The 25,530-nt window shown below is 44.2% G+C and overlaps 1 protein-coding gene across 1 annotated transcript in view; it reads left to right on the top strand.

Moving 5' to 3' along the window:
* The window catches only part of BTBD11 (BTB domain containing 11), a 309,992-nt gene that overhangs the window by 160,656 nt on the left and 123,806 nt on the right, over nucleotides 1-25,530 (top strand). Inside the window, exon 2 of the mRNA XM_041757159.1 lies at nucleotides 21,299-21,448. Coding sequence (XP_041613093.1) covers nucleotides 21,299-21,448 — 150 coding nt within the window. The remainder of the gene's footprint in view (nucleotides 1-21,298; nucleotides 21,449-25,530) is intronic.

The raw sequence follows: 25,530 nt of genomic DNA, 5'->3' as shown, positions 1-25,530 counted from the left end.
CTTGCCCCTCACTGTGAGCTTAGGGTGGTAGGCACCAAGTCATCCTTGATTTATTAATTCAGCAAATATTTCATGCCTGCCACCTGAAGACACAAAATGTATGAGTATCTGGCAGGTACTTAGAACAGTGCCTGATACCTGGTGGGTGTCCTCTCCCATCATCACCATCAGTGGCAGCAGCAGCCCTGTCATCATAAGCATTTCACCATTCATCATCATCATCATCATCACCATTAGCAATGTCATCATGACCATCAGGCACCACCATTGTCATCTTCATGACTATCATGCACCATCAGCACCATTACTACCACCACCAGCACCCATCAGTACCTAGTGGCACCATCAGCATCGTCATTGTCATTATCATGACGTCATTATCAGCACCATCATCGTCATTATCAGCACCATCATCATCGTCATTATCAGCACCATCATCATGACCATCAGGTGCCACCAGCACCAGCAGCAGCAGCACCATCATCACCATCATCATCACCGCCATCAGCACTGTCATCAGGACCATCAGGTACCACCAACATCATCATCATCATCATCATCATCATAATCACTATCAGCACCACCATCAGCAGCAGCAGCAGCACCACCGCCATCACCCTGATCACCGTCATCATCTATATCCCCTGCACAGAACCTGGCATTAAGAAGGCTTTCAGTGAACATTTTGTTGAATGATGACTGATGAGGCACTTCTCACAATCCCTCACATTCCCAGGAGGAACAGCTTTTTGGTGTCAGCCAGTGCTCTGATTCTCTAAGTTCCCAGAGAAGCCCTTTGTTGCCCACCTCCCTCACTGAAACGGCAGACACACCCTTCTTTCTCCTGGAAGTGGCCCATTCCCATCTCAGCTGTCTGGCCCCCTCCCTGACAGAGGCCAGATGGGCACTAGAGAGGACATCGGAGGGCCCAGATGGGCATCAGTGGGCAGGAGTGGTTCCCCCTCCTCATGCCAGAAACTGAAGCCTGGCTCCTCTCTGTAAGCCTCTCTTGTTTCCGTCCGTGTCAGGAGGGCCTGGGATCTGAAGCACATCCCCAAAGCTGAAGACAGTCTCAAAAGACACAGAAACTGAGAAAAGAAAGGAGGCTAGGGGGCATGAGAGAGCAACACGGGCCCCTGAAAGTCACTTCTTCCATGGGCTACAAGGAATGAGCACGGAGAGTGTTTCTAAAAATAAAATGACAGAGATCTAGAGGCCAAGGAAGAAGTGTCTGGAAGAATTGAGAAAGAAAGTTATGAAAAATGGCATTCTTTGGTCATCTCTATTTCTGCATTAAACTCTGAAATGGACCTATCAAGGGAAAAAGTTAAAGGCTGATGGGAGTGTCCTGGCTGAAAACAGATACTAATAAGATTTAACGTGAGATTGAATGTCTGGGCTTCTAGAAAGATAAGTGCTGCTCACTTCAGAATGACCCCAGCAGGCCCCCTGAGGAGCTTTGTCAGGCTCAGCCTAATTGCAGGGAGCATTAGTCTCCTGTGGATGCTGTAACAAATCACCACAAGTTGAGTGGCCAAAACAACAGAGCTTATTCTCCCGCAGTTCTGGCAATCAGAGTCCAAACCCAGTCTCACAGGTGTCATTAGGGCTGTGTTATCTTCTGGAGGTTCCAGGGGAGAATCCCTTTTCTTGCTTTTTCCAGCATCTAGAGGCTGCCCACATTCCTTGGCTGGTGGCCCATTGAGTCTGTCTCACACTGCATCACTCCGACAGTGACTCTTCTCCCTGCCTCTCTCCCCTTGAAGGACTCTCATGAGTGTGCTGGGCCCTCTCGGATAGTCCAGGACAATCTCCTTACCTTTAAGTCAGCTGATTATCAACCTCAGCTCCATCAGCTACTTCAATTTCTCTCTCTCTCTCTCTCTCTCTCTCTCTCAATATCTTCACAGGTTCAAGGGATTAGGATGTGAACATCTTGGGGGGATCATTATCTTGCCTATCATGTGACATTAGGAATATAGAATTGCATTCTGATTCTTTCAAAAGTGGCAATTCATGCCTGGAACTGGAAGTGGCTTTCCATTACCCAGAAATGGGATTAAACCAAGGTAGTGTGACCTCAGGGAAGTTACTTAATCTCCCTGGTTAAACCTTTGTTTTCTCATCTCCAAAACAAAGAGTTTAGCTGTAAGTTCTCAGAATGAGTGACCCTGCCTCACCATCTCTCATGCCAAGGGTCTGGCATGTAACAGGCACTCAGAAAATATTTGTGCTGACTCAAGGATGGAGCTGGACCTAGTGCTGTCTAAGCACTCCCAGCTTTTTAGGCCCATGATTTCATGACATCATTCTAAACAACAAAACAGATTTTCAAAATGGGTATTCCTATCTGTGGAGAGACTCCTTCTAGGCAGAAAGTGTGTCATTTTTTTATGTGGCACAAATCTTTGTACTAGGAGACATTTTTAAAAAAGATTTTACTTGGAGAGAGGGAGCATACTTGTGTGCTAATAGGGGGAGGAGCAGAGAGAGAGGGAGAGAATCTTGAGCAGACTCTCCCCACTGAGTGCAGAGCCTGATATGGGGCTCAATCTCACGATCCTGAGACCATAAGATCGTGATCGGAGCCGAAGTCAAAAGTTGGATGCTTAAGCCACTGAGCCACCCAGGCACCCCTAGAAAGCATTGTGATTATCCATGCTTGCACATGCATGTACACATGCATGCACACACACACAATGGGTAGACTATAAATGTGTGTGTATATGTATATGTGTAGATGTACATACAGAGAGTGAAAGAGTGTGTATGTGTGTGCACATTTGCACACATGCCTTAGTCTAATCTTTAATAATGCCAACTGCAAAGGGGTGTTATAAGGATTAAAATAGTTAATACGTGTATAATGCTCAGAATGATGCCTGGCTCACGGCAAGTGCCACAAAATCTTAACTCTTGTTTTTCATCAGTGATATTGTCTTGACACAACACCGGATGGATGTGGAAGTTCCATAAGTCACCCTGCTGTGAGAAGAAGGATCCTAGCCATTTGGGGAAATCAGGGCAGCTTGCTGAAGAAAGTAGCATTTGAGCTGTGCCTTGAAGATGGAATTGCTCCCTATAAAAAGCCAAGGAAAGGCATTTCGAAATAGGAGGAACCTTGCGAGCAGAGGCATGGAGGTGGGAGCCATAGCAAGGGAAGTGAGTCCCTCTGTTACTTTAGAAGTCCTACAATATTTGGTTGGACAGCTAGGTAGGGTAAAGGTCATAGAAGTGTTTCAGTGCTTGGCTGAGAACTTTCCATCTTATCCACCAGGCAGCAGGAAGCCATGGAAAGTTGTTGAAATAGAGAAAGTGGTCATGAGCTCCAGGGCTTGGCTCTAGAAGGAGATTTAAAATCACAGAGAAATCAGTCCTCCAGCTGCATTAAATAAACCATCATAAACATAAACTGAGAGGTTTAAAATCCCAGAAATGTCTTCTATCACAGTTCTGGAGGCCAGAGGTCCAAAGTCAAGGTGTTTGCAGGATTAGTACGTCCTGGAGGCTCTGAGGGTAAATCTGAGCGGAGCCTCTGCCAGCTTCCTTGCTTTTCCCCAGCTTGGAGGCCCATCACTCCAGGTTCTGCCTCCTTCAATCTCTGTCTTTGTGTCTCAGATACGCCCTGCCTTTCTCTATAAGAAACACATGTCATTGGATTTAGGGCCCATCCTAAATTCAAGATGAGCTCATCTTGCAATCCTTACTTAAATCCTCAAGACCCTTTTAACAAAGAAGATCACATGCCAGGTGTTCTGGGGTTAGGACACAGATATTGGGGGCAACCACTCAACCTACTACAACTGGCTGTAACAATTGTTCAGCACATATCTACACACCTAAACACCATGCTCCTGCCATCAGATGGGATAGAGCTTCCAGAAGTGTGGAAGTGCCGTAGAGCCCTGAGTCATTTGGTTTTTTCCCTGTGGCTCTTCTCTTCCGTAAAGGTAGATGGGGGGTGGGAGGAGCAGCAGTGCTGATTTGGGCTAACTAAGGTTCTCAGCCTGGATGCAGATTAGAATCACCCAGGAGAATGCTTTTAAAAAGAAAAAAAATCTCTGTCCCCAGAGATTCTGGTTTAATTGGTCTGGGGTGGGGGACCAGCTGTAGGTACCTTCTAAAACTCCCCAAATTGTTCTCATGTACAGCAAGGGTTAAACTCCCAGGTTTAGGGTGAGGGCTGTATAGTGACAAGGAATGAAAATTGGTTCATGGTGGAGCAAAATGACCCTTAGGCGTTACCATGGTTTGTGATGCTCCAAAGAGCCACTATATAAACACACAGCGTGTCTCTGGTATTAAAATTCCATGGGGTAGGGTGTTTAAAAATGTAGTATACTGATAGGAAATCTGAGGTACAGTGAGGCCAACAGATCAAGAGAGATAGTTTGAAAAGATAGTTTATGACTCTCAGTTCCCGAGGTCGGGGCGGGGGGCGGGGGGCCTGTCACACCCTCAAGTGAGGGGGCACACAGGGAAGCAGCAGGACAGGTCAGGAGGCAGAGGGAAAGTGGGAATGTGGGCAAATGAGTCTTTATTGCAGTTTCTATTGAAAGGAGCTGGTGAGGAAGGTAAGCAGATTCAGAATTGACTGGTTTGAGTAGTTTTTTTTTTAATAATAAATTTATTTTTTATTGGTGTTCAATTTGCCAACATACAGAATAACACCCAGTGCTCATCCCGTCAAGTGCCCCCTCAGTGCCCGTCACCCATTCACCCCCACCCCCCGCCCTCCTCCCCTTCCTCCTCCCCTTCCACCACCCCTAGTTCGTTTCCCACTTAGAAGTCTTTCATGTTCTGTCTCCCTTTCTGATATTTCCTACCCATTTCTTCTCCCTTCCCTTCTAATCCCTTTCACTATTATTTATATTCCCCAAATGAATGAGAACATATAATGTTTGTCCTTCTCCAATTGACTCATTTCACTCAGCATAATACCCTCCAGTTCCATCCACGTTGAAGCAAGTGGTGGGTATTTGTCGTTTCTAATGGCTGAGTAATATTCCATTGTATACATAGACCACATCTTCTTTATCCATTCGTCTTTCGATGGACACCGAGGCTCCTTCCCCAGTTTGGCTATTGTGGACATTGCTGCTAGAAACATCGGGGTGCAGGTGTCCCGGCATTTCATTGCATCTGTATCTTTGGGGTAAATCCCCAGCAGTGCAATTGCTGGGTCATAGGGCAGGTCTATTTTTAACTCTTTGAGGAACCTCCACACAGTTTTCCAGAGTGGCTGCACCAGTTCACATTCCCACCAACAGTGTAAGAGGGTTCCCTTTTCTCCACATCCTCTCCAACATTTGTTGTTTCCTGCCTTGTTAATTTTCCCCATTCTCACTGGTGTGAGGTGGTATCTCATTGTGGTTTTGATTTGTATTTCCCTGATGGCAAGTGATGCAGAGCATTTTCTCATGTGCATGTTGGCCATGTCCATGTCTTCCTCTGTGAGATTTCTCTTCATGTCTTTTGCCCATTTCATGATTGGATTGTTTGTTTCTTTGGTGTTGAGTTTAATAAGTTCTTTATAGATCTTGGAAACTAGCCCTTTATCTGATACGTCATTTGCAAATATCTTCTCCCATTCTGTAGGTTGTCTTTTAGTTTTGTTGACTGTATCCTTTGCTGTGCAGAAGCTTCTTATCTTGATGAAGTCCCAATAGTTCATTTTTGCTTTCGTTTCTTTTGCCTTCGTGGATGTATCTTGCAAGAAGTTACTGTGGCCGAGTTCAAAAAGGGTGTTGCCTGTGTTCTCCTCTAGGATTTTGTTGGAATCTTGTCTCACATTTAGACCTTTCATCCATTTTGAGTTTATCTTTGTGTATGGTGCAAGAGAGTGGCCTAGTTTCATTCTTCTGCATGTGGATGTTCAATTTTCCCAGCACCATTTATTGAAGAGACTGTCTTTCTTCCAGTGGATAGTCTTTCCTCCTTTATCGAATATTAGTTGACCATAAAGTTGAGGGTCCACTTTGGGATTCTCTATTCTGTTCCATTGATCTATGTGGTTTGAGTAGTAGTTTCAGTGGGCTCAGGGGCACCGGGGCTGGCCCTGGGGTGATTAGGGCAGGGGGGATAGTGACCTGGAGCTTGAGACCCCGATTAAGGATTGTGGATTAGTGTCTGCCTTTGGCTCAGGTCGTGATCCTGGGGTCCTGGGATTGAGTCCCAAATCGGGCTCACCGCAGGGAGCTTGCTTCTCCCTCTGCCTATGTCTCTGCCTCTCTCTGTGTGTCTCTCATGAATAAATAAATCTTAATCTGTGGGCTCTGGATTGGTTGGTTCCCATTTGAAAAGCACTCTCACTGGCAAGCCATTTGCTGTCAGGAACTGGCTAACCCAGGGAGAGGTAGACCCTCCAGGGCCTGTGGACCCTAGATGTCAGAGCATCAGAATACAAAAAGCAAAACAGGTGGGGAATATAGTGGAAGTTGGGGGTAGGGAGGGAAGAAAATATGCAGAAAAAATTATGGAGGGGATGGGACCATAATAAAGAGAGGTGAGAAGTTCTATCTGGGTAACTTGAGTTAAATCTGGTCTCCTTCATATATTCCTTGACAGAACTCCCAGACCGGGTGCTAGGAAGAGGTATCTCTCCAGAAGCATCCCTACCCAGATATGTAGCTGGATGGAGCCCCTCTGTGCCAGCAAGAGCTGTGTGCTCACTCCCCCAGGGGCCCATGGCCTCCTTGGAAGCACAGTACCTTTTAACAGCAGCAACAAAGGAGAATTTAGAGTCCTCTTGTGGTTTATTTTGCTCAGTAATCAGCTGCTGAATTTGGCCTAATGGGATTCTAATGTTTTTAAAAGCCAATTTAGTAATCTTTGTATTTTGGATGGATTGTGAAAGCCCTATTAGTTATTTATATCAGCATACACATGCATGGCTGCAAATGGCAGATTTATGCTTTTATGTGCCATTAACATCTACACTATGTTAACAGCAGCATTTAGCCAGATCTCAAAATGTTGGCCTCATCTCTCTAGGCCTGTAAACACACACACACACACACACACACACACACACACACGCATGCACATGCGCGCGCACATGCTCACACATACACCTGTCATTCCATGTGGTCAGCCATAGGGTATTTCAACTTATTAAAACATCCTACCAAATAGTTCCTCACTATAACATATGAAGTAAATGATAAGTCTGTAGTTACCAGGCTGTTTAATAAAAGATAATCAGTCGTGGAAGACTTAGAATACAATTACATATACTTAACACTAAAGCTTGGTTGAACATGATTTAATCTTTCTTGGGTGATTCAGGATCTTACAGGCCTTGGGGGCCTTTGTTATGAATATAAATGATCCTCACACTCTTACTTTGCAGAAGCTCCCTTGGAAAGAGATTTCTCATTGAAAGCCTGCCAAGTACGTGGGCCTCCACCATTGAAGGTACGCTCACAATTACCTGGAAGTGCTTTCTAGGTATCCCGGGGATAAGAAATCTGTGAACATTTGTCCTTGGCATAAAATGCTCTGACAGCTGGTGTGAAATTCCTTTTTTCAGCCCCCTTTAATTTATCTAATAGGGAGAAATCCTCAGTAGGGTGCTAATGTATCATTAACACCTTTCTTTAAAACTTACCTCTTTTTTTTTTTAACTTCTTTCTCTCTCCCATCAAGAACTCATTCATTAATTCAACATGTGTTTATCTGTTTAGTCTCAGTGAGACACAGTAGAATCAGGGAGTTGGCAATAGGGTTGGTAAAGCTGAATTTTCTTCACAGCACATATGTATATTCAAATATGAATCCAGAAGTTTTCATAAATGGGTATATACCTCCATACCACCCCTACTGCTCATCATCTCCTTCCCTTTCTAGTGGGACCATTTCACTAATTGACCCATACTCAGGTATTTAAGATACTGAGTTAAAATTAAAATGGGAAAGAAACAGTAAAAATAGCCTCAACTTACCTTTCAAAAACAAAAGACAAAAACAGAACTGCAAAGAGAAATAGATGAATCCACTATTATAAATGGAAACTTTCACACCCCTCTATCAGCAATGAACTGATCCAGCAGTAAGGACACAGTTGAAATCAACAGCTTCATTCATTAACTGAACAGAACTGGACATCTATGAACTACTTCATCCAACAACAACAGAATGCATATTCTTCTCAAGCTCACATGGAACATTCACCAAGTGAGACCACATTCTGGGCCATGGAACACACCTTAACAAATTTAAGAGAATAAAAATCATACGATGTCTGTTCTTAGACTACAATGGAATTAACTATAAATCAGTAATAGAAAACTGGAAAGTCCCAAATACTTGAGGGTTAAGTAACACACTTCTAAATAACATGTGGGCCAAAGAGGAAATCTCAAAAGAAATTTTAAAAATGTTTTTAAACATGAAAATGAAAACATAACTTATCAAAATCTGTCGGATGCAAAGAAAGTGTTTAGAAAGAAATTTATTATAGTGAATGCATGTGTTAAAAAAGAAGAAGGATAAAAAAAAAAAAAGAAGAAGGATGTAAGATCAATAATCTAAGCTTTTGCACTAGGAAACTAGAAAAAGAAGAGCAAATTAATCCAAAGTAAGCAAAAGAAAAGACATAATAAGAATTAGAGCTGACGTAAATTAAAAACAGGAAATCAATAGAGAAAATCAATGAGACCAACGCTGGTTCCTTGAAAAGATGGATAAAATTGATAACTTAGCCTCTGGCCAGGCTAATGGATAACTAAGAAAAGAATTACTAATATTAGAAATGAAAAAGGGGACATCACTACAGATTCCATGGTTGTTAAAAGAATAATAAAGGAATGCTATGAATAAACCTATGCCCACAAATTTGATAACCTAGGTGAAATGGATCAATACCTTGAAAGATTCAGTTTACCAAAATTCACACAAGAAGAAATAGACAACCTGAATAGGCCTATATCTATTAAAGAAATTGAATCAACAATAGCCTTCCAAAACAGAAAGCACCAGGCCAGATGCATTCAATGAATTATACCAAATATTTTTTCTTTTTAAAGATTTTATTTATTTTTCATGAGAGACACACAGAGAGAGGCAGATACATAAGCGGAGAGAGTAGGCTCCCTGCAGGAAGCCCAATGTGGGACTCAATCCCAGGACTGGGATCATGACCTGAGCCAGAGGCAGACGCTCAACCACTGAGCCACCCAGGTGCCTTATACCAAACATTTAAGGAAGAAATTATACCAGTTCTTTAAAATCTTTCTCAGAAAAAAAAAAAAAATCTTTCTCAGAAAAAAAAAAAAAATCTTTCTCAGAAAATAGAAGCAGAGGTAACACTTCCCAAATCATTCTGTGAGCCGAGCATTGCTCTAATAGCAAAACCAGACAAAGATATCACAAGAAAACTACAGACAAGTATCTCTCATGAACATAGATTTAAAAAATCCTCAACAAAATACTAGCAAATCAAATCCAATAATGTATTTTAAAAAATTATATACCATGACCAAGTGGGATTTATCCTAGGTATGCAAGGCTGGTACAGATTTCAAAAATCAATTAATGTAATCCATCACATCAGCATGCTAGAGAAGAAAAATCACATAACCTATCAATAGAACAGAAAATCATTTGACAAAATCCAGCACTTATTCCTAATAAAAGCTCTCAGTAAACTAGGAAATGGGGGTATTTGCTCAACTTGATAAAGAATATAAAACCTCAAGAGCTACATCATACTTAATAGTGAAAGGCTCAAATCTGCCCTACTAAGATTAGGAAGAAGGGAAGGATGTTCCCTCTTATGGGTTTTCAGCATTGGACTGGAAGTCCTAGCTAATGCAATAAGACGAGAAGGAAATAAAAGGTATACAGATTGGGAGGAAATAAAACTCTTTGTTCATAGATGGCTGACCAAAAACTCTTGGAGGTATTAAGCAATAATGGCAAGGTCCCAAGATATATGATTAATATGACGTTGATTTCCTTAGTATTTACCCGAAGGAATTGAAAATGTATGTCCACATAAAGCCTGCAGCTTTATTTATTTATACAACTTTATTCATAATTGCCAAAACCTGGAAACAACCAATATGAGTGTTTAAATAAGCTATAGTACATCTAGATAGTGGAATATTATTCAGCACTAAAAAGAAATGTGTATCAAACCATGAAAGGACATGAAGGAACTAAGTGAAAGAAGTTAATCTGAAGAAGCTAAATACTATATTATTCTGGAAAGGGCAAAACTGTGGAGTCAGTTAAAAGACCAGTGATGGGCAAGGATTTGGAGGAGGGAGGGATGAATAGGTGGAGCAGAGATAAATTTTATGGCAGTGAAACTACTTTGTATGACATTGTAATGGTGGATACATGTCATTATGCATTTGCCCAAACCCATAGAATGTGCAACACTAAGAGTGAAGCCTAATGTAAACTGTGGGCTTTGAATGATAGTGACGTGTCAGTGTAAGTTCATTCATTGTAGAATTGTACCATTCTGGTGAGAGATGTGGATAATGGGAAAGGCTGTGTGTGAGTGGACATAGGGGATATGTGGGAAATCTATGTATCCTACACTCAATTTTGCTGTGAACTTAAAGCTGCTCTGAAAAATGAAGTCTCTTAGAAGGGAGGGGTGAGAATGGAGAAGAAAGAAGAATGAAATAGAAACGAATCAGGACCACCTGTATACCTGAATTTAAAACGTACTGCCCCAAACCCAGAACTCAGAGAGTTTGCCTGTGTTAAAGGAAAAAAATTCTACTTGGAAAAATACTGTAAAAATACTCAAAGGCAGATGACAGACTAGGAAAACATGCGCATGACACACATCAGGCAAAGGGCTAATTCCTTTAATATAGAAAGAACTTGTACAAATCAGTAAGAATTTGGCATTTCTACAGAAAAAGAGGCAAAGGTATGCCAAAGCACTTCCCAAACAAAGGAAAACAGATGCTAGTGACTGTGATAAAACTGTCTTGCTTATAATTACTTGAAATCAAATTAAATTAGATACAGTTTTTTAGCTGGCATATCAGGTTATGGTGTACACACAGGTACTTTTTCTTCATGGCACTTCACACAGTTGCACTTGTACATTTATTTGTGTGATTACTTGATGGCTGTTTGTTGTCCCAGCCAGACTTTGAATGACATAAGGGTAGGACTTGTGTGTTGCTTTGCTCACACCACCTCTGTGTTGTCTACAAATTGCACATTGTTTGGACTCAGTAAATATTTGTTGAGTGAATGAATAAGTCAATAAATGAAAACAGAAAATTCTGGAACCTCACACAACAAATAGAACAGTCATTACTATGGACAAAGTAGGACTAATTGGAGGAGAGGAAAGGAGGTTGCTTTCAGTTTACCATTTTATCCCCTTCTTACTATTGACGCTTGTGAAATGGGCATGTGTGGTTTTATAATTAATGATTTGAAAGTAGCTTACATTTTTAAATGAATGTAAAGATGTAAGATGGGAGTGGGTGATGGAGAGGGACAGAGGATACATGGAGGTGAAGTTTCAACTCACTACATGATCTCAGCATGGTGATAAGTAAGCAAACAGTCAGTCTGGGCTGGATGTTGTCAGGACAGTGCTGAGGGGGCAGGAGATCCAGCCGGGTGCCCTGCTCAGCCACACCAAGGCACTATTTGAGATCTTGAGACTCGAACAGAGATGGAGAAGGATCAAGTGGGGGGTCAAGATCCAGGAAAGCCAGAGGTCAGATCTGAGATGTCCATTGAGCCAGAAAAGATCATCAGGCAGCATTCTGAGTCCAGGATATCTAGAAAGAATGAGGCGGGCAACGTGTTGATCTGGGTCTGCTGGCAGCCTGAGTGGAGTGCTATGCTCTGCCTCTGTCATATCTCCCATTGACTACGGGTGTCTCTGGGTGTTTGATGGTTATCCTGGCCGGAACACCATCAATGAGTCCTGACCTCATGGAGGCAAGAAATGAGGCATCAGAGTTATGTCCTGGGGGACTCAACTGCCCCTCCCCTCGTGATGTACAAGCTCCTCGGCAAGGCACTCAAGCCCACCTGTGATCCAGTCTCCAACCACCTTCCTGGTCCCAACCTCACTGTGATTCTTGTCAGTCCAGCGCCCCAGCTTATTAGAATCCCTACAGTGCACCAGGAGTTTTCCTGCCCCTATGCCTTGGCTATTGCTGCTTCCTCTGGTTTTCCCTTCTCTCCTTCACCCCTAGTCCAGGTCACGTAGTGAACATCAGCTCATTTTTCAATACTTATCCTTGGTCAGCTCATCTGTGAAACCTTTCCTGACACTCCACCCAGGTGGAATATCTAATTTGTGTCCTCCACTTACCATGTATGGGCTTCTCTTATAGCACCTGTGACAATCACAAGCTTGTGTACTTAGCCCATTAGATTACGAATTTCCTAAGGACAGGATCTGTGTCTTATTCTTCATTATAATCCCAGTCTGGCAAATGATAATGGGATGGATGGATGGATGGATGGATGGATGGATGGATGGATGGTTGGAAGGAAGGGTAGATGGGTGAATGAGTAGTTAGATAAATAAAAATTAAACTTCAGGAGAGCTGCTATTTTTTGTTTCTTGCTCTACCTCTGTTGCTTAGTACAATGTGTAACACATAGTAGGTACTTAAAAATAATTAATTACCCTTAAATTAATTAAATGGCTACCATTATATAAACAATGGATTGTTGAATGGGTAGATTGATGGGTGAATTTGCATTATAAGTATGACAGTCCATTATATAAACAGAAGTTTGGATGGAGGGTAAATGGATGGTTGAATGGATAGGCTGATGGGTGAGTTTACATTATGAGTATTCAAGAGGAAGATGCATGGCCACCTAGAAGTCAGACAGGAGATGGTCTGAAATGCTGCCTCATTAGTTTACTCTGGCCTGTTGCTGTGTGTTGACTGAAATGCCAGAGGCCAGTTTTTCACTCAAATCACGAACATACAACTTCGCTGTCAGTCACACCCAGACCCGAGTTTTATCCCCCTCCCATGTGACGCTATGCCCATGAGAATAGTTGCTGTATAGTAAGCAAGGAGGATGTATTTCAGAGAACTCTCAAAAAGCCACAGTTCATGCTAAGAGTACGATGGTCTCTAAAATCTGACCAACCTCTGACATTTCCACAGGTATCTAAGACCTAGCTGGAGGTCTAAAATGCCCCTAGGAGGGTCAGGGATGCTCACAAGCCCTGCAGGGAGCTGACATTTGTCACTGCAGAGACAAGGACACTGGGAAGAGGAGTCTCTTTCTCCTCCTAAGCCCCTATGAGATGGATGTAGCTCAGGACTCTCCAGGGGGACATTGCAAGGATAATGCAATAAAGGGAAAACCCTGAGAGAGGAAGGAGGGCAAAGGAGGCATCCAACAACCTTGTAAGGATATTTAATAGTGCTCCCTAGTGACAGGGAAGAAGAGAGAGGGAGGAAAAGCATGAGCCACCATGGACCTGACATGACATGTGTCATAGGAGGTGAGGAGAGACACAAGAAAGCCTGCCCAGCCTCTCCACTGGAGTGTCCAGCAGGTGTCTCATGTTGAACAGGACCAACAATGAACTCTTGTCCATAAACCAGCCCCTCCATTATGGTTGTATAGGTCAGAAACCTTGGAGCTGCTCTCAGCTCCTCTCCTTTTCTTACACCCTGTACCCAATTAGTGACTGCATTGACTTTACCTTTACACTGTATCGAGATTCACTTTGGCACACCTCTGCCGTTTCTACTGCGGTTCTGCCCTGGCCATTCCCAACAGCCTGTTCTTGAACCTAGAGGGTCGAATGACGCTCCAAAACGACCAGGACACATCCCTTCTCTACCCAGAATCCTCCAGTGGCTCCTATCTCACTTAGGGTAAAAGCCAAAGTCTAGAGTTGCCCACGAGGCTCTACTCAAACTGCTCTTATCACTTCTCCTGCCTGGTTGCCTGCTCCTTCCTCACCTTCTCTGTTCCTTCCTCCACCAAGACAAGCCCACCCTCTTGGGACCTTTCCCCTTATGATCCCTTCTGCTGGCCTGCTCTTCCCCCGAGATATCGGCTGGGCTCACATGCTCACTTCTTTCACGTCTCTTGTTGCCCCCTTCTCCATGTGACCTGCTCCGGGACCCAGCATCTCCATCCTCCTTTCCTGCTCTGCTCTTCTCTGTGGCGCTTACCACCCAGCCAGCTGCCTATTCTACTTGTGTGTTTGCAACAAATGTACTGAGATGGCAAGGACTTCCAGTATTTTACTACAGGATTCCCAGCACCTAGAAATGCACCTAGCACCTAGTGGGTGCTCAACTAATACTGAATGAGTGACCGAACAGAGTATTTTGCTTTTGTTTTGTTTCTTTGCGGTCCTATAACAGTTGGTTTTCTTATTTATGCTGTGAGTGTTAGAGCTGCACCATCGCCCCACTGTCTCAAGGCTCACACGACCAAACTCAGATCTGATTAGCTCCCTTGTTTCTGAGCTGGCTTCCAGGGAGAGCTGGCTGCACCTGGTTCATTTGGGGGAGGGCAGCCTCTGGCATCCCCTTGGGCCACTTCCTCCTCTGTGCCTCTGTGAGCCTACCCTGCCCCTGCCTCTTTCTCAGCACACGGGCTCTTTTTTTTTTTTTTTTTTGAGTCTTGGGAAATCTCAAAAGTGACCTTTGCCCTGGGCCTTGAAGGATGAACATGAACTTGCTGGGCACTCAGCAAAAACAAATGGAGATAACAAGGTTTAGAGACAGTGAGGGTCAGGAAGAAGTGCAGATAGTTGGTGCAGACCACTCTTTCTAGAATTTTGGCGGTGAAAGCAAAGAGAGAGAAGCACAGTGGCTAGAAGGTAAAGGTTTAGTTTTTATGTCCAGACTCTTTTGACCCAGTGCCCTCTATGATCCCTGCCTCCCAGCCCTGCTGCTCCTCCTTCCTTCTACACCATCTATTCCCATCTTGCTCCCTCTGCTCCAGCCACTCTTAGATACAGACCATGTGCCTCTAGGCCTTTGTTCTTCCTTGGAATGTCTGTCTAGTAATAATAATAATAACAGTGAGCTATTCATAGGGGCCAAGATTCATGTGTTTACTTATTTGATCATCCACTGGCCCTACGAGGATTCCACTATTACCATTGCTATTCACAAGGAAACTGAGGCACAGGGATGCTAACAGCATGCCTGGGTGACATGGCTGTGAAGTATCACAGCTACAGTTCATCCTGAGCGTTCACGTGGGCTCCAGATTCCACACTGTCAACTCTGCTGGAAGGTGTCTGCTTCCCCGGGTCCCAACCCCTGAAGCTCCCAGTGCAACTTGGGCTCACCCCACTATGCTCCCTGGTGGGACCCCAGGCACACCTCTGCCCTCATGTGTCTCCCATAGTGTTTCAGTTAGTGGTGTGGGGTGTCTCCCCTGCCAACCAGGAGCCTTTGAGGGCAGAAATGTGTCCTGCTGTCTTTGTGGGTTCAGTTTTTGCAGTTGATCCATAAATATCTTCATGTTCCTTCAAGGTCAACATGCTTCTTCCTCATATGTACTTCAGGTACCATATATGAAAATTCTCCCATCTTTGTGTTTTTTACCTTATTTCTTTTGATGGTTTGGCTTCAGAAGTCCTAAGAACTTTCTCTTTGAATATCATTCGTTATGAACAAGAATGAACCATGGTCTGGGTTTCTCCTAATTGGCAAGTGGGATGCCTCTCACAGACGAATGGGTTCGCCAAGCCAGCCCTGAATTTGTTTCCCACTGCCAAGGATCTTAAGGAAAAAGGGGTTTCCAAGCCAGTTGTACAAATATTTTCAAATATCTGATAACTTCTGTCTTGCTGCTTAGTATTTAACAGTAAAGGAAAGCTTTCTGGCATCATGTTATTGAATTCCTAAATCTTTAGCTTCAAAGAACTTCACTCAGATTATTAGCAAACATTTATCGATCCCCATTTCTGTGCCAGGTTGCCCACATATATCATCCCATTATGGCTTCCCCACCACACTGGGGGGTAGATTGTGTCAGACATCTTCCAGAGGGAGAAACTGAGGCTCAGAAGTCACAAGCCCTGTGCCACACAGCTGGGTAGAGCAGCACCGAAATCTGAACCTGACTAGGTCTCACTGGTGTGTATTCAAGGGTTGGTCTGCTGAACACCAGCTGCTTCCCTCCTGTCTCTTAAAGCTGGTGCTGATGCCAGGACCCTCTACCTTAAATTCTGGGGATAACTGAGCAGCAAACAAGGTCTAGCTTGGCAGGCGAGCCTTGGAGAATCTGATCTCTCCTCTTGCAGCCAGACAGGCTGGGCAGAACTGAAGCCTGTGTCCTGGGTGCCAAGACATGAAGACACATGTCATCTCCTTGTTCTCGTCCATCACAGTCATCACCACCACCTGGGAGGGGAGAATGGCTGAAGGCTAGTGGCTGTCTTATTGGTTTTCTCTTGGTGGGTAAATAGCATCCAGGTCCAATGATAGAATGGAGACTCAAGAAAAGCTTAGAGAAGAGAAGGGATGGATGGGTATCAAAGGGCTGTCCAATGCGTACAGGAAAGTAGTCACGTAGGAAGGCAAGAGTGCAGCTCTGGTTGTCCCCATCGGAGACAGAACTCCCATGTGGTTGGCCCAGAGCAGCAGTTCTCATATTTTATATTCTAAGCAACCTAACCAAAAGGTTGTCTGTCTCCAGTCCCACAAGATTTTGGAAAGATGATCCTCAAGACTGTTTGAATCCAGACATTATATAAACTAAACTGCACATTTGTGGGAACAGGCTAGTTCGCAGGCACTATAGGCCAGAGGCTTTAAGTATCAGTATTATCTTGTGTAATCACTGCAAGAAACCGATGAAGGAGAAATTTTACCCCTCTTTGCAGACATGGAATCTAGGGATCTGGAAAGTTCTTTGTCGAGGTTGCACGGGGGCTGCTGGGGAATTGGAGTCCATGGTTCTGCGAAGTCCACACCACCCCACCTACGGCCAGTCCCACAGCAGAGAGACCTGGGAGCATGGACATTTGAAGGCACTGATTCATCATCTTTTAGGATCCACAGACCCCTTTGAGAATGTGAATTAACTTCCCCCTTAGACAAATGCACAACCCATCCCAAAGTAAGAGAATTTCAGGGAGACCGTGACCCCTTCACACTCATTGTTGACAGTAGCTTATGGTCACCTGCTCCCCAGGGAGAATACTTCCTCTAGGTCCAAAGCAGTCATATCTGAACCTTGGTTTCTCCCTGTCTTTGAACTTGAGTCTTAATCACCAGGCTGTGGCTGTCCTTGGCTCTAGTAATGGAAATTGATGAGTAGTCCAAATCTCAGGCCTACATCTGACACTAAAATATGATGCTGGGACCTTCTTATTGACCTAGCTGATTTTTGTACAAAAAAATAAATAACTCCAGCTTATGTGTATATCTCATACAGAGTCCTCAAAAAGAAAGAAAGAAAGAAAACGCTGGTATATAATCTTTGCATAATAGACCAATTATAGATTTTCCAAATCTCGGTAATAGAGCTTTCACAGTTTCTTTGAATAATTACATTTTCACATTTAAATTTCATAACCCTCTAAAAGAAGGAGGAAAAGTTCCAAGGGAAATTATTTATTCTTATGATGAAGCATAAAGTAGTCCAAAGCTGGGTTTATACACATTAACTGATTTTCATCTCAGTTAACATATGATGAGCCCCTATTACTTGCCCAACACATGCAAAATACTTTAGTACATATTATCCCATTTCATTGCTCACCCCCAGCAACTCCTTGAAGGAGACAAGGCCATTATTATGACCTCCATTTCACAGAAGAGGAAACCGAGGTCCAGAGAGGCCCTGTGACCTGCCCAAGGTTAAACATGGGTAGGTCGTGGCAGAGTCAGGATTGAAGCTCTGGGTTCCAGACCAGGCCATGTGCTTGTACCTTAAATAGTGTGTGAAGCAATGTTTCAGATACATGTTTAAGATTAGAACTTGCTGCATGTAATGCAAATACCAAGAAGGCAATCTTGTGAGTACATGTGAGGGCCATTCCCACAATGAAGTAGAAAACTTTTGCCCTCCCCAACATTTGGAGCTTACTTGTGGGGCCCCTTTGCCATGAAGCCCACTGACCAACCCTCCCTTCTCCCAGCAAAAGACCTCAGACCCTGGAACCTTGGGCTACTTATCACACTAGGTCATGTTCGTCTGCTGCCATCTGCAGTGAGCCCTCCATGGGCAGTAAATTCCTGAATAAGAGTCAGGGACATCAGGGGCATCCGGTGAGGGACTGGACCAACATTCATTGCCATGGCAATGGCTTCTTGACTTGGCCTCTGACCAACTATCTCAGCAGGTGAGCAGGCAGGAGGAAGCAGGGATGACTCAGGGCGTCTCTGCCTGGGGTGAACTGGAGGATGACTCATCTGTTGAGGAGAAAGGAGGCAGGCAGGAGACCCGCCTTGGATGTTGGGTATTTCTGTGAAGGTTTTGTCTTCCCTGCAAGGCTGAGGGTTTCTGAAATGCAGGAATCACCTCTCAGTCATCTCTCCATCCCATACAGAGCCTCGCACAGTGCTAGGTAGTGTCCAGTGAATGGTGAATCTGTACTGTCCAATTAATGCCAGGTTGTGTACTAGTACAGTCTGCTGTGTTCTTCAGATTGTTAGTCATGACCCATGAGTATGTCATGAAATCACTTTTGGTGCTGCAGACCAGCATTTTTATTAATGAGATCGAAGAGAAGATAAATGAAAAGGAAAAAGAATAAGAGTGCATCATACATAATAAGGATCAGGATTATTTTATGTGAAATTTTTTGGTGAAAAGTGTGTGGTGGTGGTGGTGGTGTGTTTGTGTGTACACTGGTCTGTGATATAAAATACATTTTTAGGACACCTGGGTGGCTCAATGGTTGAGCATCTGCCTTTGGCTCAGGGTCCCGCATCGGGCTCCCCACAGGGCGCCTGCTTCTCCCTCTGCCCGTGTCTCTGCGTCTCTCTCTCTCTGTGTCTCTCATCAACAAATAAATAAAATCTTTAAAAAAATACAATTTTGCTCTGATGCACAAAGTGTTTGAAAAATAATAGAGAATAATTTTAGAAAGACAAGTATTTGGCCAGTTTCCTGATTATAGAAACATTAAAATCTAATGGCTATTTATTTGCATTATTTATCTATTTATTCGGTATTCATCCAAAAGTCATCTACTACAGTTGCCTTGTCCACTGTGTCGTCCAATTAGGTGTGAATGGGAAACACCCACGAACAAGTGACTAGCTCAATGTGGCAGGTGTTGTGAATTGGGCAGCAGGAGCCAGAAGAGGTGTGTGTGTGACGGGTGCCACTCACGCCTGCCCATCTTCAAAGCAAGAACCTTTGTTTGATGAGCTTTTGTGGTTTAAGCAGGGTGAGCAGTGGGCTCGCACTGCTAACCTCTCTGTTGTCTCCTCTCACGCTGCCAGCTGGCTGAAGTCACTCAACACCTCTATATGGGTAGTGTTGTATTGTTCCCGTGCTATTTTGTTATTGACAGGCTGTCTCTTTGGTTAGTTTCTTTACTACTTGAATATATCTGCTGCTGCTTTCGCATCCAAAATTTTTGCCTTGCAGGGTTGGGAACAGAGTAGGCACTCAATAAATGCTCCTATGCGTTGACAACTACTCATTGTTCGGCTCCCTGCTAAGATACCCCTCCATTCCTCATGTTTTCCTCTTGTAGAGCACGTCCCATATGGCTTTGTGGTTATGTGCATTAACAGTCTTTTCCTTTGCTTAGACTATGAGCCCACTGAGGACAGGGAGTGTGTGTATTCTTTTTTCTTTTTTTAAGATTTATTTATTGGGACGCCTGGGTGGCTCAGAGGTTGAGCGTCTACCTTTGGCTCAGATCATGATCCTGGGGTCCTGGGATCAAGTCCCACATCGGGCTCCCCAGAGGGAGCCTGCTTCTCTCTCTGCCTGTGTTTCTGCCTCTCTCTCCGTGTCTCTCATGAATAAATAAATAAGATCTTTTTAAAATTTTATTTATTTATTTATTTATTTATTTATTTATTTATTTATTTATTTATTCTAGAGAGAGAGTATGTGCCAGTGAGCAGTGAGAGAGGCAGAGGAAAAGAGAGAGAATCCCAAGCAGACTCTGCATCTAGCATGGAGCCTGATGCAGGGCTCAGTCTCACAACCCTGAGATCATGACCTGAGCCAAAACCAAGAGTCAGATGCTCAACCGACTGAGCCACCACCCAGGGGCCCCAGGAGAGTGTGTATTGTATCCATCACTGTATCCTGAGCCCCTAGCACAGCACAGTGCCCACCTGCCATCTTCCTCGTGTCCTCAGTGATCTGCACTTGGTAGTTGTATCTGTTAGTTATCACCATAACAACACTGAGTAACATATAACCTCCACTCTCTCAAAGGCATGCCAAATCGATGTTTGTATCTGTGGAGCAGCTCTAAGCTACACCTTGGTACTGGAGCTGCTCTCTGCATCTCCTCACCCTCCTTCTTTTAGCAGGCCAGACAGGGGATGTTCCTCTTATGTTGGTGGCAGAGGTATAAGAGAGCAAATTCAGCCATACAAGCACTTCTCAGGCCTTTGGTTCGATTGAGTGCATCCGTATACTTTTGGCCAAAATAAGTCAATTAGTCAAGCCCAAAGTCAAGGAGCACAAAAGTTTGCTCTGCCTAGGGAGGTTTGGATGGTGAAGGGAAAGTAAGTAATATCTGTAAATAACCTACCAAAATAAGTTCTTAGGCTCTTGCTAAATGTTCATGGGATGGAAAGGAAGGGAAGAAATAATTAGATGCCAGAGGTTTCCAATAGGTTTTCACCATGAAGTTACAAAAGTCCATGGGGTCTCTTCTACTGCTTGACATACACCTCCACAGAGAAAGCCAGAGTTTTGTCTAACAAATAACAGCCAGAGTTAAGTTTGTTGGGCGAATATAAAGCAAGCCATCAGAAGCAACCGCCAGCAAAGACTCTTCCTCTGCTCAGGGATGTGCAGGCGTGGCTGCTACCTCTGGGAGGGACAATGGGACAGTGATCACTGGCTCTTCAAGAGGCATCTCTGAGTGAATAGAAGCCAGGCTGGAGGAAAGGATCCTCTTTTGTGTCCTTTAGCAACATGTGCATGCAGGTGAATGCCCACATGCTAAAAATCAGTAGGTCAGGATTGTGAGGAAACCTTTTGAAATAGCTACACATTACTTCTAACAGGAGTTCAGAACCCAGGGCCCCATGTTGGCTTTGCGGCACCAACCCTCGTGCGGTCTGAGGTCATGTAAGATTTGATGCCCCACCCTTGGTTAACTGAAAAATAACTATCTGCTTTCTTTCGTTGTCTCTCCCACCACCTGTAGGAGTGCTGTGCCTGCCAGACAGCCTAAACCTTCACAGGGACCCGCAGCGGTCAAGCAAGCCTGGGGACTTGCCCATGTTCAGCCAGTCGGAGTTGAGGACCATCGAGCAGTCCCTGCTGGCCACCCGTGTTGGCAGCATCGCAGAACTGAGTAAGTGGACACTGGTTCTTTGGCCCTCTCCGTGCCCAACGTGCCACTCCCCTCAGGACAGTGCTTAGTAACCAGCTGGGGGTCAACTTTTATTGAGCACCTGCTGTGTGCACAAAACAGGGCCAGGGTAGCCCTAGGAAAGGCAAGCACTCTGGAGTCAGACAGGCCTTTTAAATTTTTCTACCACTGTCACTGTGGTAGGTCAAGTTCTTAATATTTTCTGAGCCTTAGTTTCCTTTTCTATAAACTAGAGAAAGTAATAGTACCTAACTGAAAGTTAGTTGTGGCGATTCAACGAAGCCGTAGAGAGGGTTTGCCATGGTGACTGGCACACAATAAACACTCTGTAAATGGTGGCTGTTCATTGTTGATTTCCAGCGAGATCCATTTAAAGCATATGTCAGATCACATCTTTCCTCTGTTCAGCATCCTCCACTGGCTTCCCTTCTGACCCATAGGAAAAGCTAAAGTCCTCAGATTTGCTTCCAGGCCACCCCACATATCCCTCTAATTCTTCCAGTCTCCTCCAAGACCCGCTGAGCTCCAGCCACCCTGGTCCCCTGTTTTTCCTTGATATAGCAGACATGCCTCAGGACTTTTGCGCTTACTTTTCCCTTTTCCTCAACCACTCTTCCTCCAGATAGCCACATGGCTGGCTACCTCATTACCTTCAAGTCTCACCCAAAATTATACTACACTGTAGGGGCACCTGAGAGTTTTAGTCAGTTAAGCATCCAACTCTTGGCTTCAGCTCAGGTCATGGTCTCATGATCATAAGATCGAGCCCCATGTTGGGCTCTGTGCTTAGCAAGGAGTCTGCTTGAGGTCCTAGTCCTCTGCCCCTCCCCGCCAAAATAAATTAATAAATATTTTTAAAAACAAAGACAAAATTATGATACCCTGATGACCTTTTTCCCCCATATATTTTTTTGTTTTTTAATTAAACTTCACGGAGATATAATTTTTATTCAGTCACTTTACTAAGGTAAATGACTGAAAACCATCAGGCAGCCAACCACCAGCATCAGTTTTGGAACACCAGTTGTCATCACCCCAACAAGAAATTTGGTAGCCGTTAGTAGTCATTATCCTTCCCCTTCTGCCGGGCCATACTCTATATTTTATTCATTTCTTTTTTTTTTTTTAATTTGTCCCTCCCTACTAGAATATATTCTCAGAGAGTAGATACTTGCTTTTGTTCATTGATGGAACCCCAACACCAAGAATACTGCCTGACACACAGTGTGCCTTCAGGAAATAGGAAGAGAAGGGGGAAGGGCAGGGAAAGAGGAGGAGAGAAAGGAGGGATTGTCAAGAAGGTTGGGTGTCTCAAGTTTGGGCGGTGAGTTACCATGCTTGTGTACCCCCTAAGTCAGGGCTGTGCCCTCTGAGTGTGGCCAACCAAAAGAAAATAAAACGGTATTTACTTAGGATTCCGTTGATTGTCAAATTACTTGGCTGTGTGTTCCTGATCAGACCTGAGCATTGATCTCAGAAATAATGGATTATGTTGCAGTATGAGTTGGTGCAACATTCTAGAAAATTCTGAACCATAATTCTGGAGTTAGGGTCCAGAAGGCAACTTGTGCCCCTTCCCAAAGGAAGACCCTATACACACAGGTCAGGAATCCTCTGTTTAGCACATAGCATGCCCCTCCGGAAAGGGAAGCTGTAGCTGAATCAAGCTGTTGGGCCCTATGGTCATTAGGGAGCTACTTTCCTGGCACCTGAGTTTGGAAATTGCACATCAATTCTCATCAAACCCAGAAGTCACAAGATGCTGCCCATCACAGGGTCTTCCAGCTACCCGTACATCAGCTGTACAATTGTTCTTAAACTCTTAGGGGCCCTGGACCCTATGACAGTCTGGTAAAGCCTAGGGCCCCTGCCTCAGAATGATATTTTTAAATGCATGAAATAAATGCATATGTTTACAAAGGAAACAAAATATATTGAAATTCAGTTACTGAATTTTTTTTTTCAAAATCATGAGGTAGTCATGCTAGACTTTTTAGTAGCACCTTGTATAACAGAATCTGGCAGCGGCTTCGATGACACCATTATTGGGCGGTAGCGATATGTGTGAATGACATTTTGAAATATCTTCAATAGTTGGAAAAGGATAAGAAAATGTCTGCATTTTAACAGCTCCCCAGGGATTTGGATGTAGAGGGTCCAGGGTGGGGAAGCATCGCTCTAAGAAGAAACCCCACAGTGTTTGGGACTCTCCAAATTTCTAAGACATGCCCACAACCCTGGAAATGCAGAATCTGGCTACAGAGTCCAGTTATGTCTGCATGGGCATAACCTGGGAAGAGCTTCCTCACCAACTCTCCACTGGGGTCTCAAAGGTTTGTCCTGGGAAAATCTGAAGCCTTTTAGATTTAGAGTCTAGCACCTGGGCTGGGGCACTCAATTCCAGCACTCTTCGGAGAAAGGATTTGCTAAATAAATCTGTACTCGGCCCAAGCAGGCAGGCTGCAGGAGCAGCTCACCGCATAAATTGTTTTTAAGGACAATTTGCTCTGTAAATTAGACGCTGTCGTTCTCACTGAATGTTGACTTTCACATATGAATTGTTGGCACACAAATGGTGCTGCTAATTACAAAGGGGTTTTGTACATTCATTAAGTCAGTCCCATAGAACGTGTATGAGGAAGCACATTGATAAGCCACCTCGGTGACTGGAGGTAATAAAATTGCCTTCTTTTCTGATCTGACTGTAATTTAGCCTGTCTTGCTCTGTGGTCTGAATCAATATGAGCCTTGCTCTCTCTGTGTACATAGAGAGCTGCTCTTCATATTCAAAGATTATTCCACCAGTGTGGACTGTAGAAACTGCTGTTTTCCTGCAAAGGTGAGATGGAGCGAGTCTGTTCCCAGACATCCCTGCTCTTCTGGAATCAGGATGTTGCAGGGTCAGGGGCAGAGCCCCAACCCATGGCCTACTTAGTAGTCAGTAATAATCCACAGCAGGAGATGTTACTGAACCAGGGAACTATGATGAATCCACATGAGTTATTTCCAGTGTAACCACTATTATCCACACTGTAATGGATGCAAGAGGAGGATGAAAAACTTGTCTAAGATGAACTGCACCCACGAGCTTCAGGGCTTGAGACGGAATGCTGTTCTCGAGGCAGAGTTTTCAGGCCTTGCCACTAGACTGCCCTCCCTCTGGGAGAAGCCCAGCAGATGTTTCTACACGTTACAGGTGCAGTGAGGGCTGTGTTCTGCCAGCTCTGAGGATCTGCAGTTTGTTCTGTAGGATACATCGTGGAAGCTCTCCTCTAAACATAATTGGAGATGTGCAGAGTCACCAAGGACATCACCTAGAAGGGGACCACCCTGGAGGCTGAGACTTCTCCCTATAACCCCTGCCTGTATCCTCAAGCTTCATGTTAAAATCCAGGACTTGGTCAAGCAGGATGTTCAGAGTGCTTACCTTTGTCCAGCCTGTTGTGGCTTAGGGTGAAAATATATCCACTTATTCTGAAGCACCTGCCGTGTACCAAGTGCTGTAAGTCCATTAAAGGTATCCCCACTTCACACGTAAGAAAACTGAAAGTTGGAAGAATAGAGGTCTTGCCCAAGGCCACACAGCTAGTAAATGGCAGAGTCATAATTCAAACCCAGATTTTTTTTTTCTCCCTTGCTGGGCTGTGTTCGGTTCAGCATTGCACTGTGAGCCCCTAACACATCACCCCTCACTTGGGAGATATCTGTCATCCGACAGGGAATAAAGGGATGATGCACGGCCAGCTAGTCTCTGAGACAAGATCAGAAGAAAATGCTCCCAACGAGGGGAATTCTTGATGAAAGTCCAGTCAAATACTAAGTATCTATGGAACTGGATTTTGATCTCAGAGACCTGGCACTGAACCTACGAATGCCTAAAATATTTGAGTGCTAAGCTAAATTAGGATGCCACAGAGTCCCCCAGACTGACAAAGGCTGGCGATTTTTTTAAACTGTGAGCCCTAGAAAATTTACACGGTAATATGCTGAACTTCCCAGTTGACCTAGAGACCCACGGGCAGACCCTTCCGGCTCTCCTTCCCTGAACCAGTGAGTGAGCAGCT

This window comes from Vulpes lagopus, chromosome 5, assembly GCF_018345385.1.
Source record: "Vulpes lagopus strain Blue_001 chromosome 5, ASM1834538v1, whole genome shotgun sequence".
NCBI lineage: Eukaryota > Metazoa > Chordata > Mammalia > Carnivora > Canidae > Vulpes > Vulpes lagopus.
This window is presented reverse-complemented; position numbering and strand designations above follow the sequence as displayed.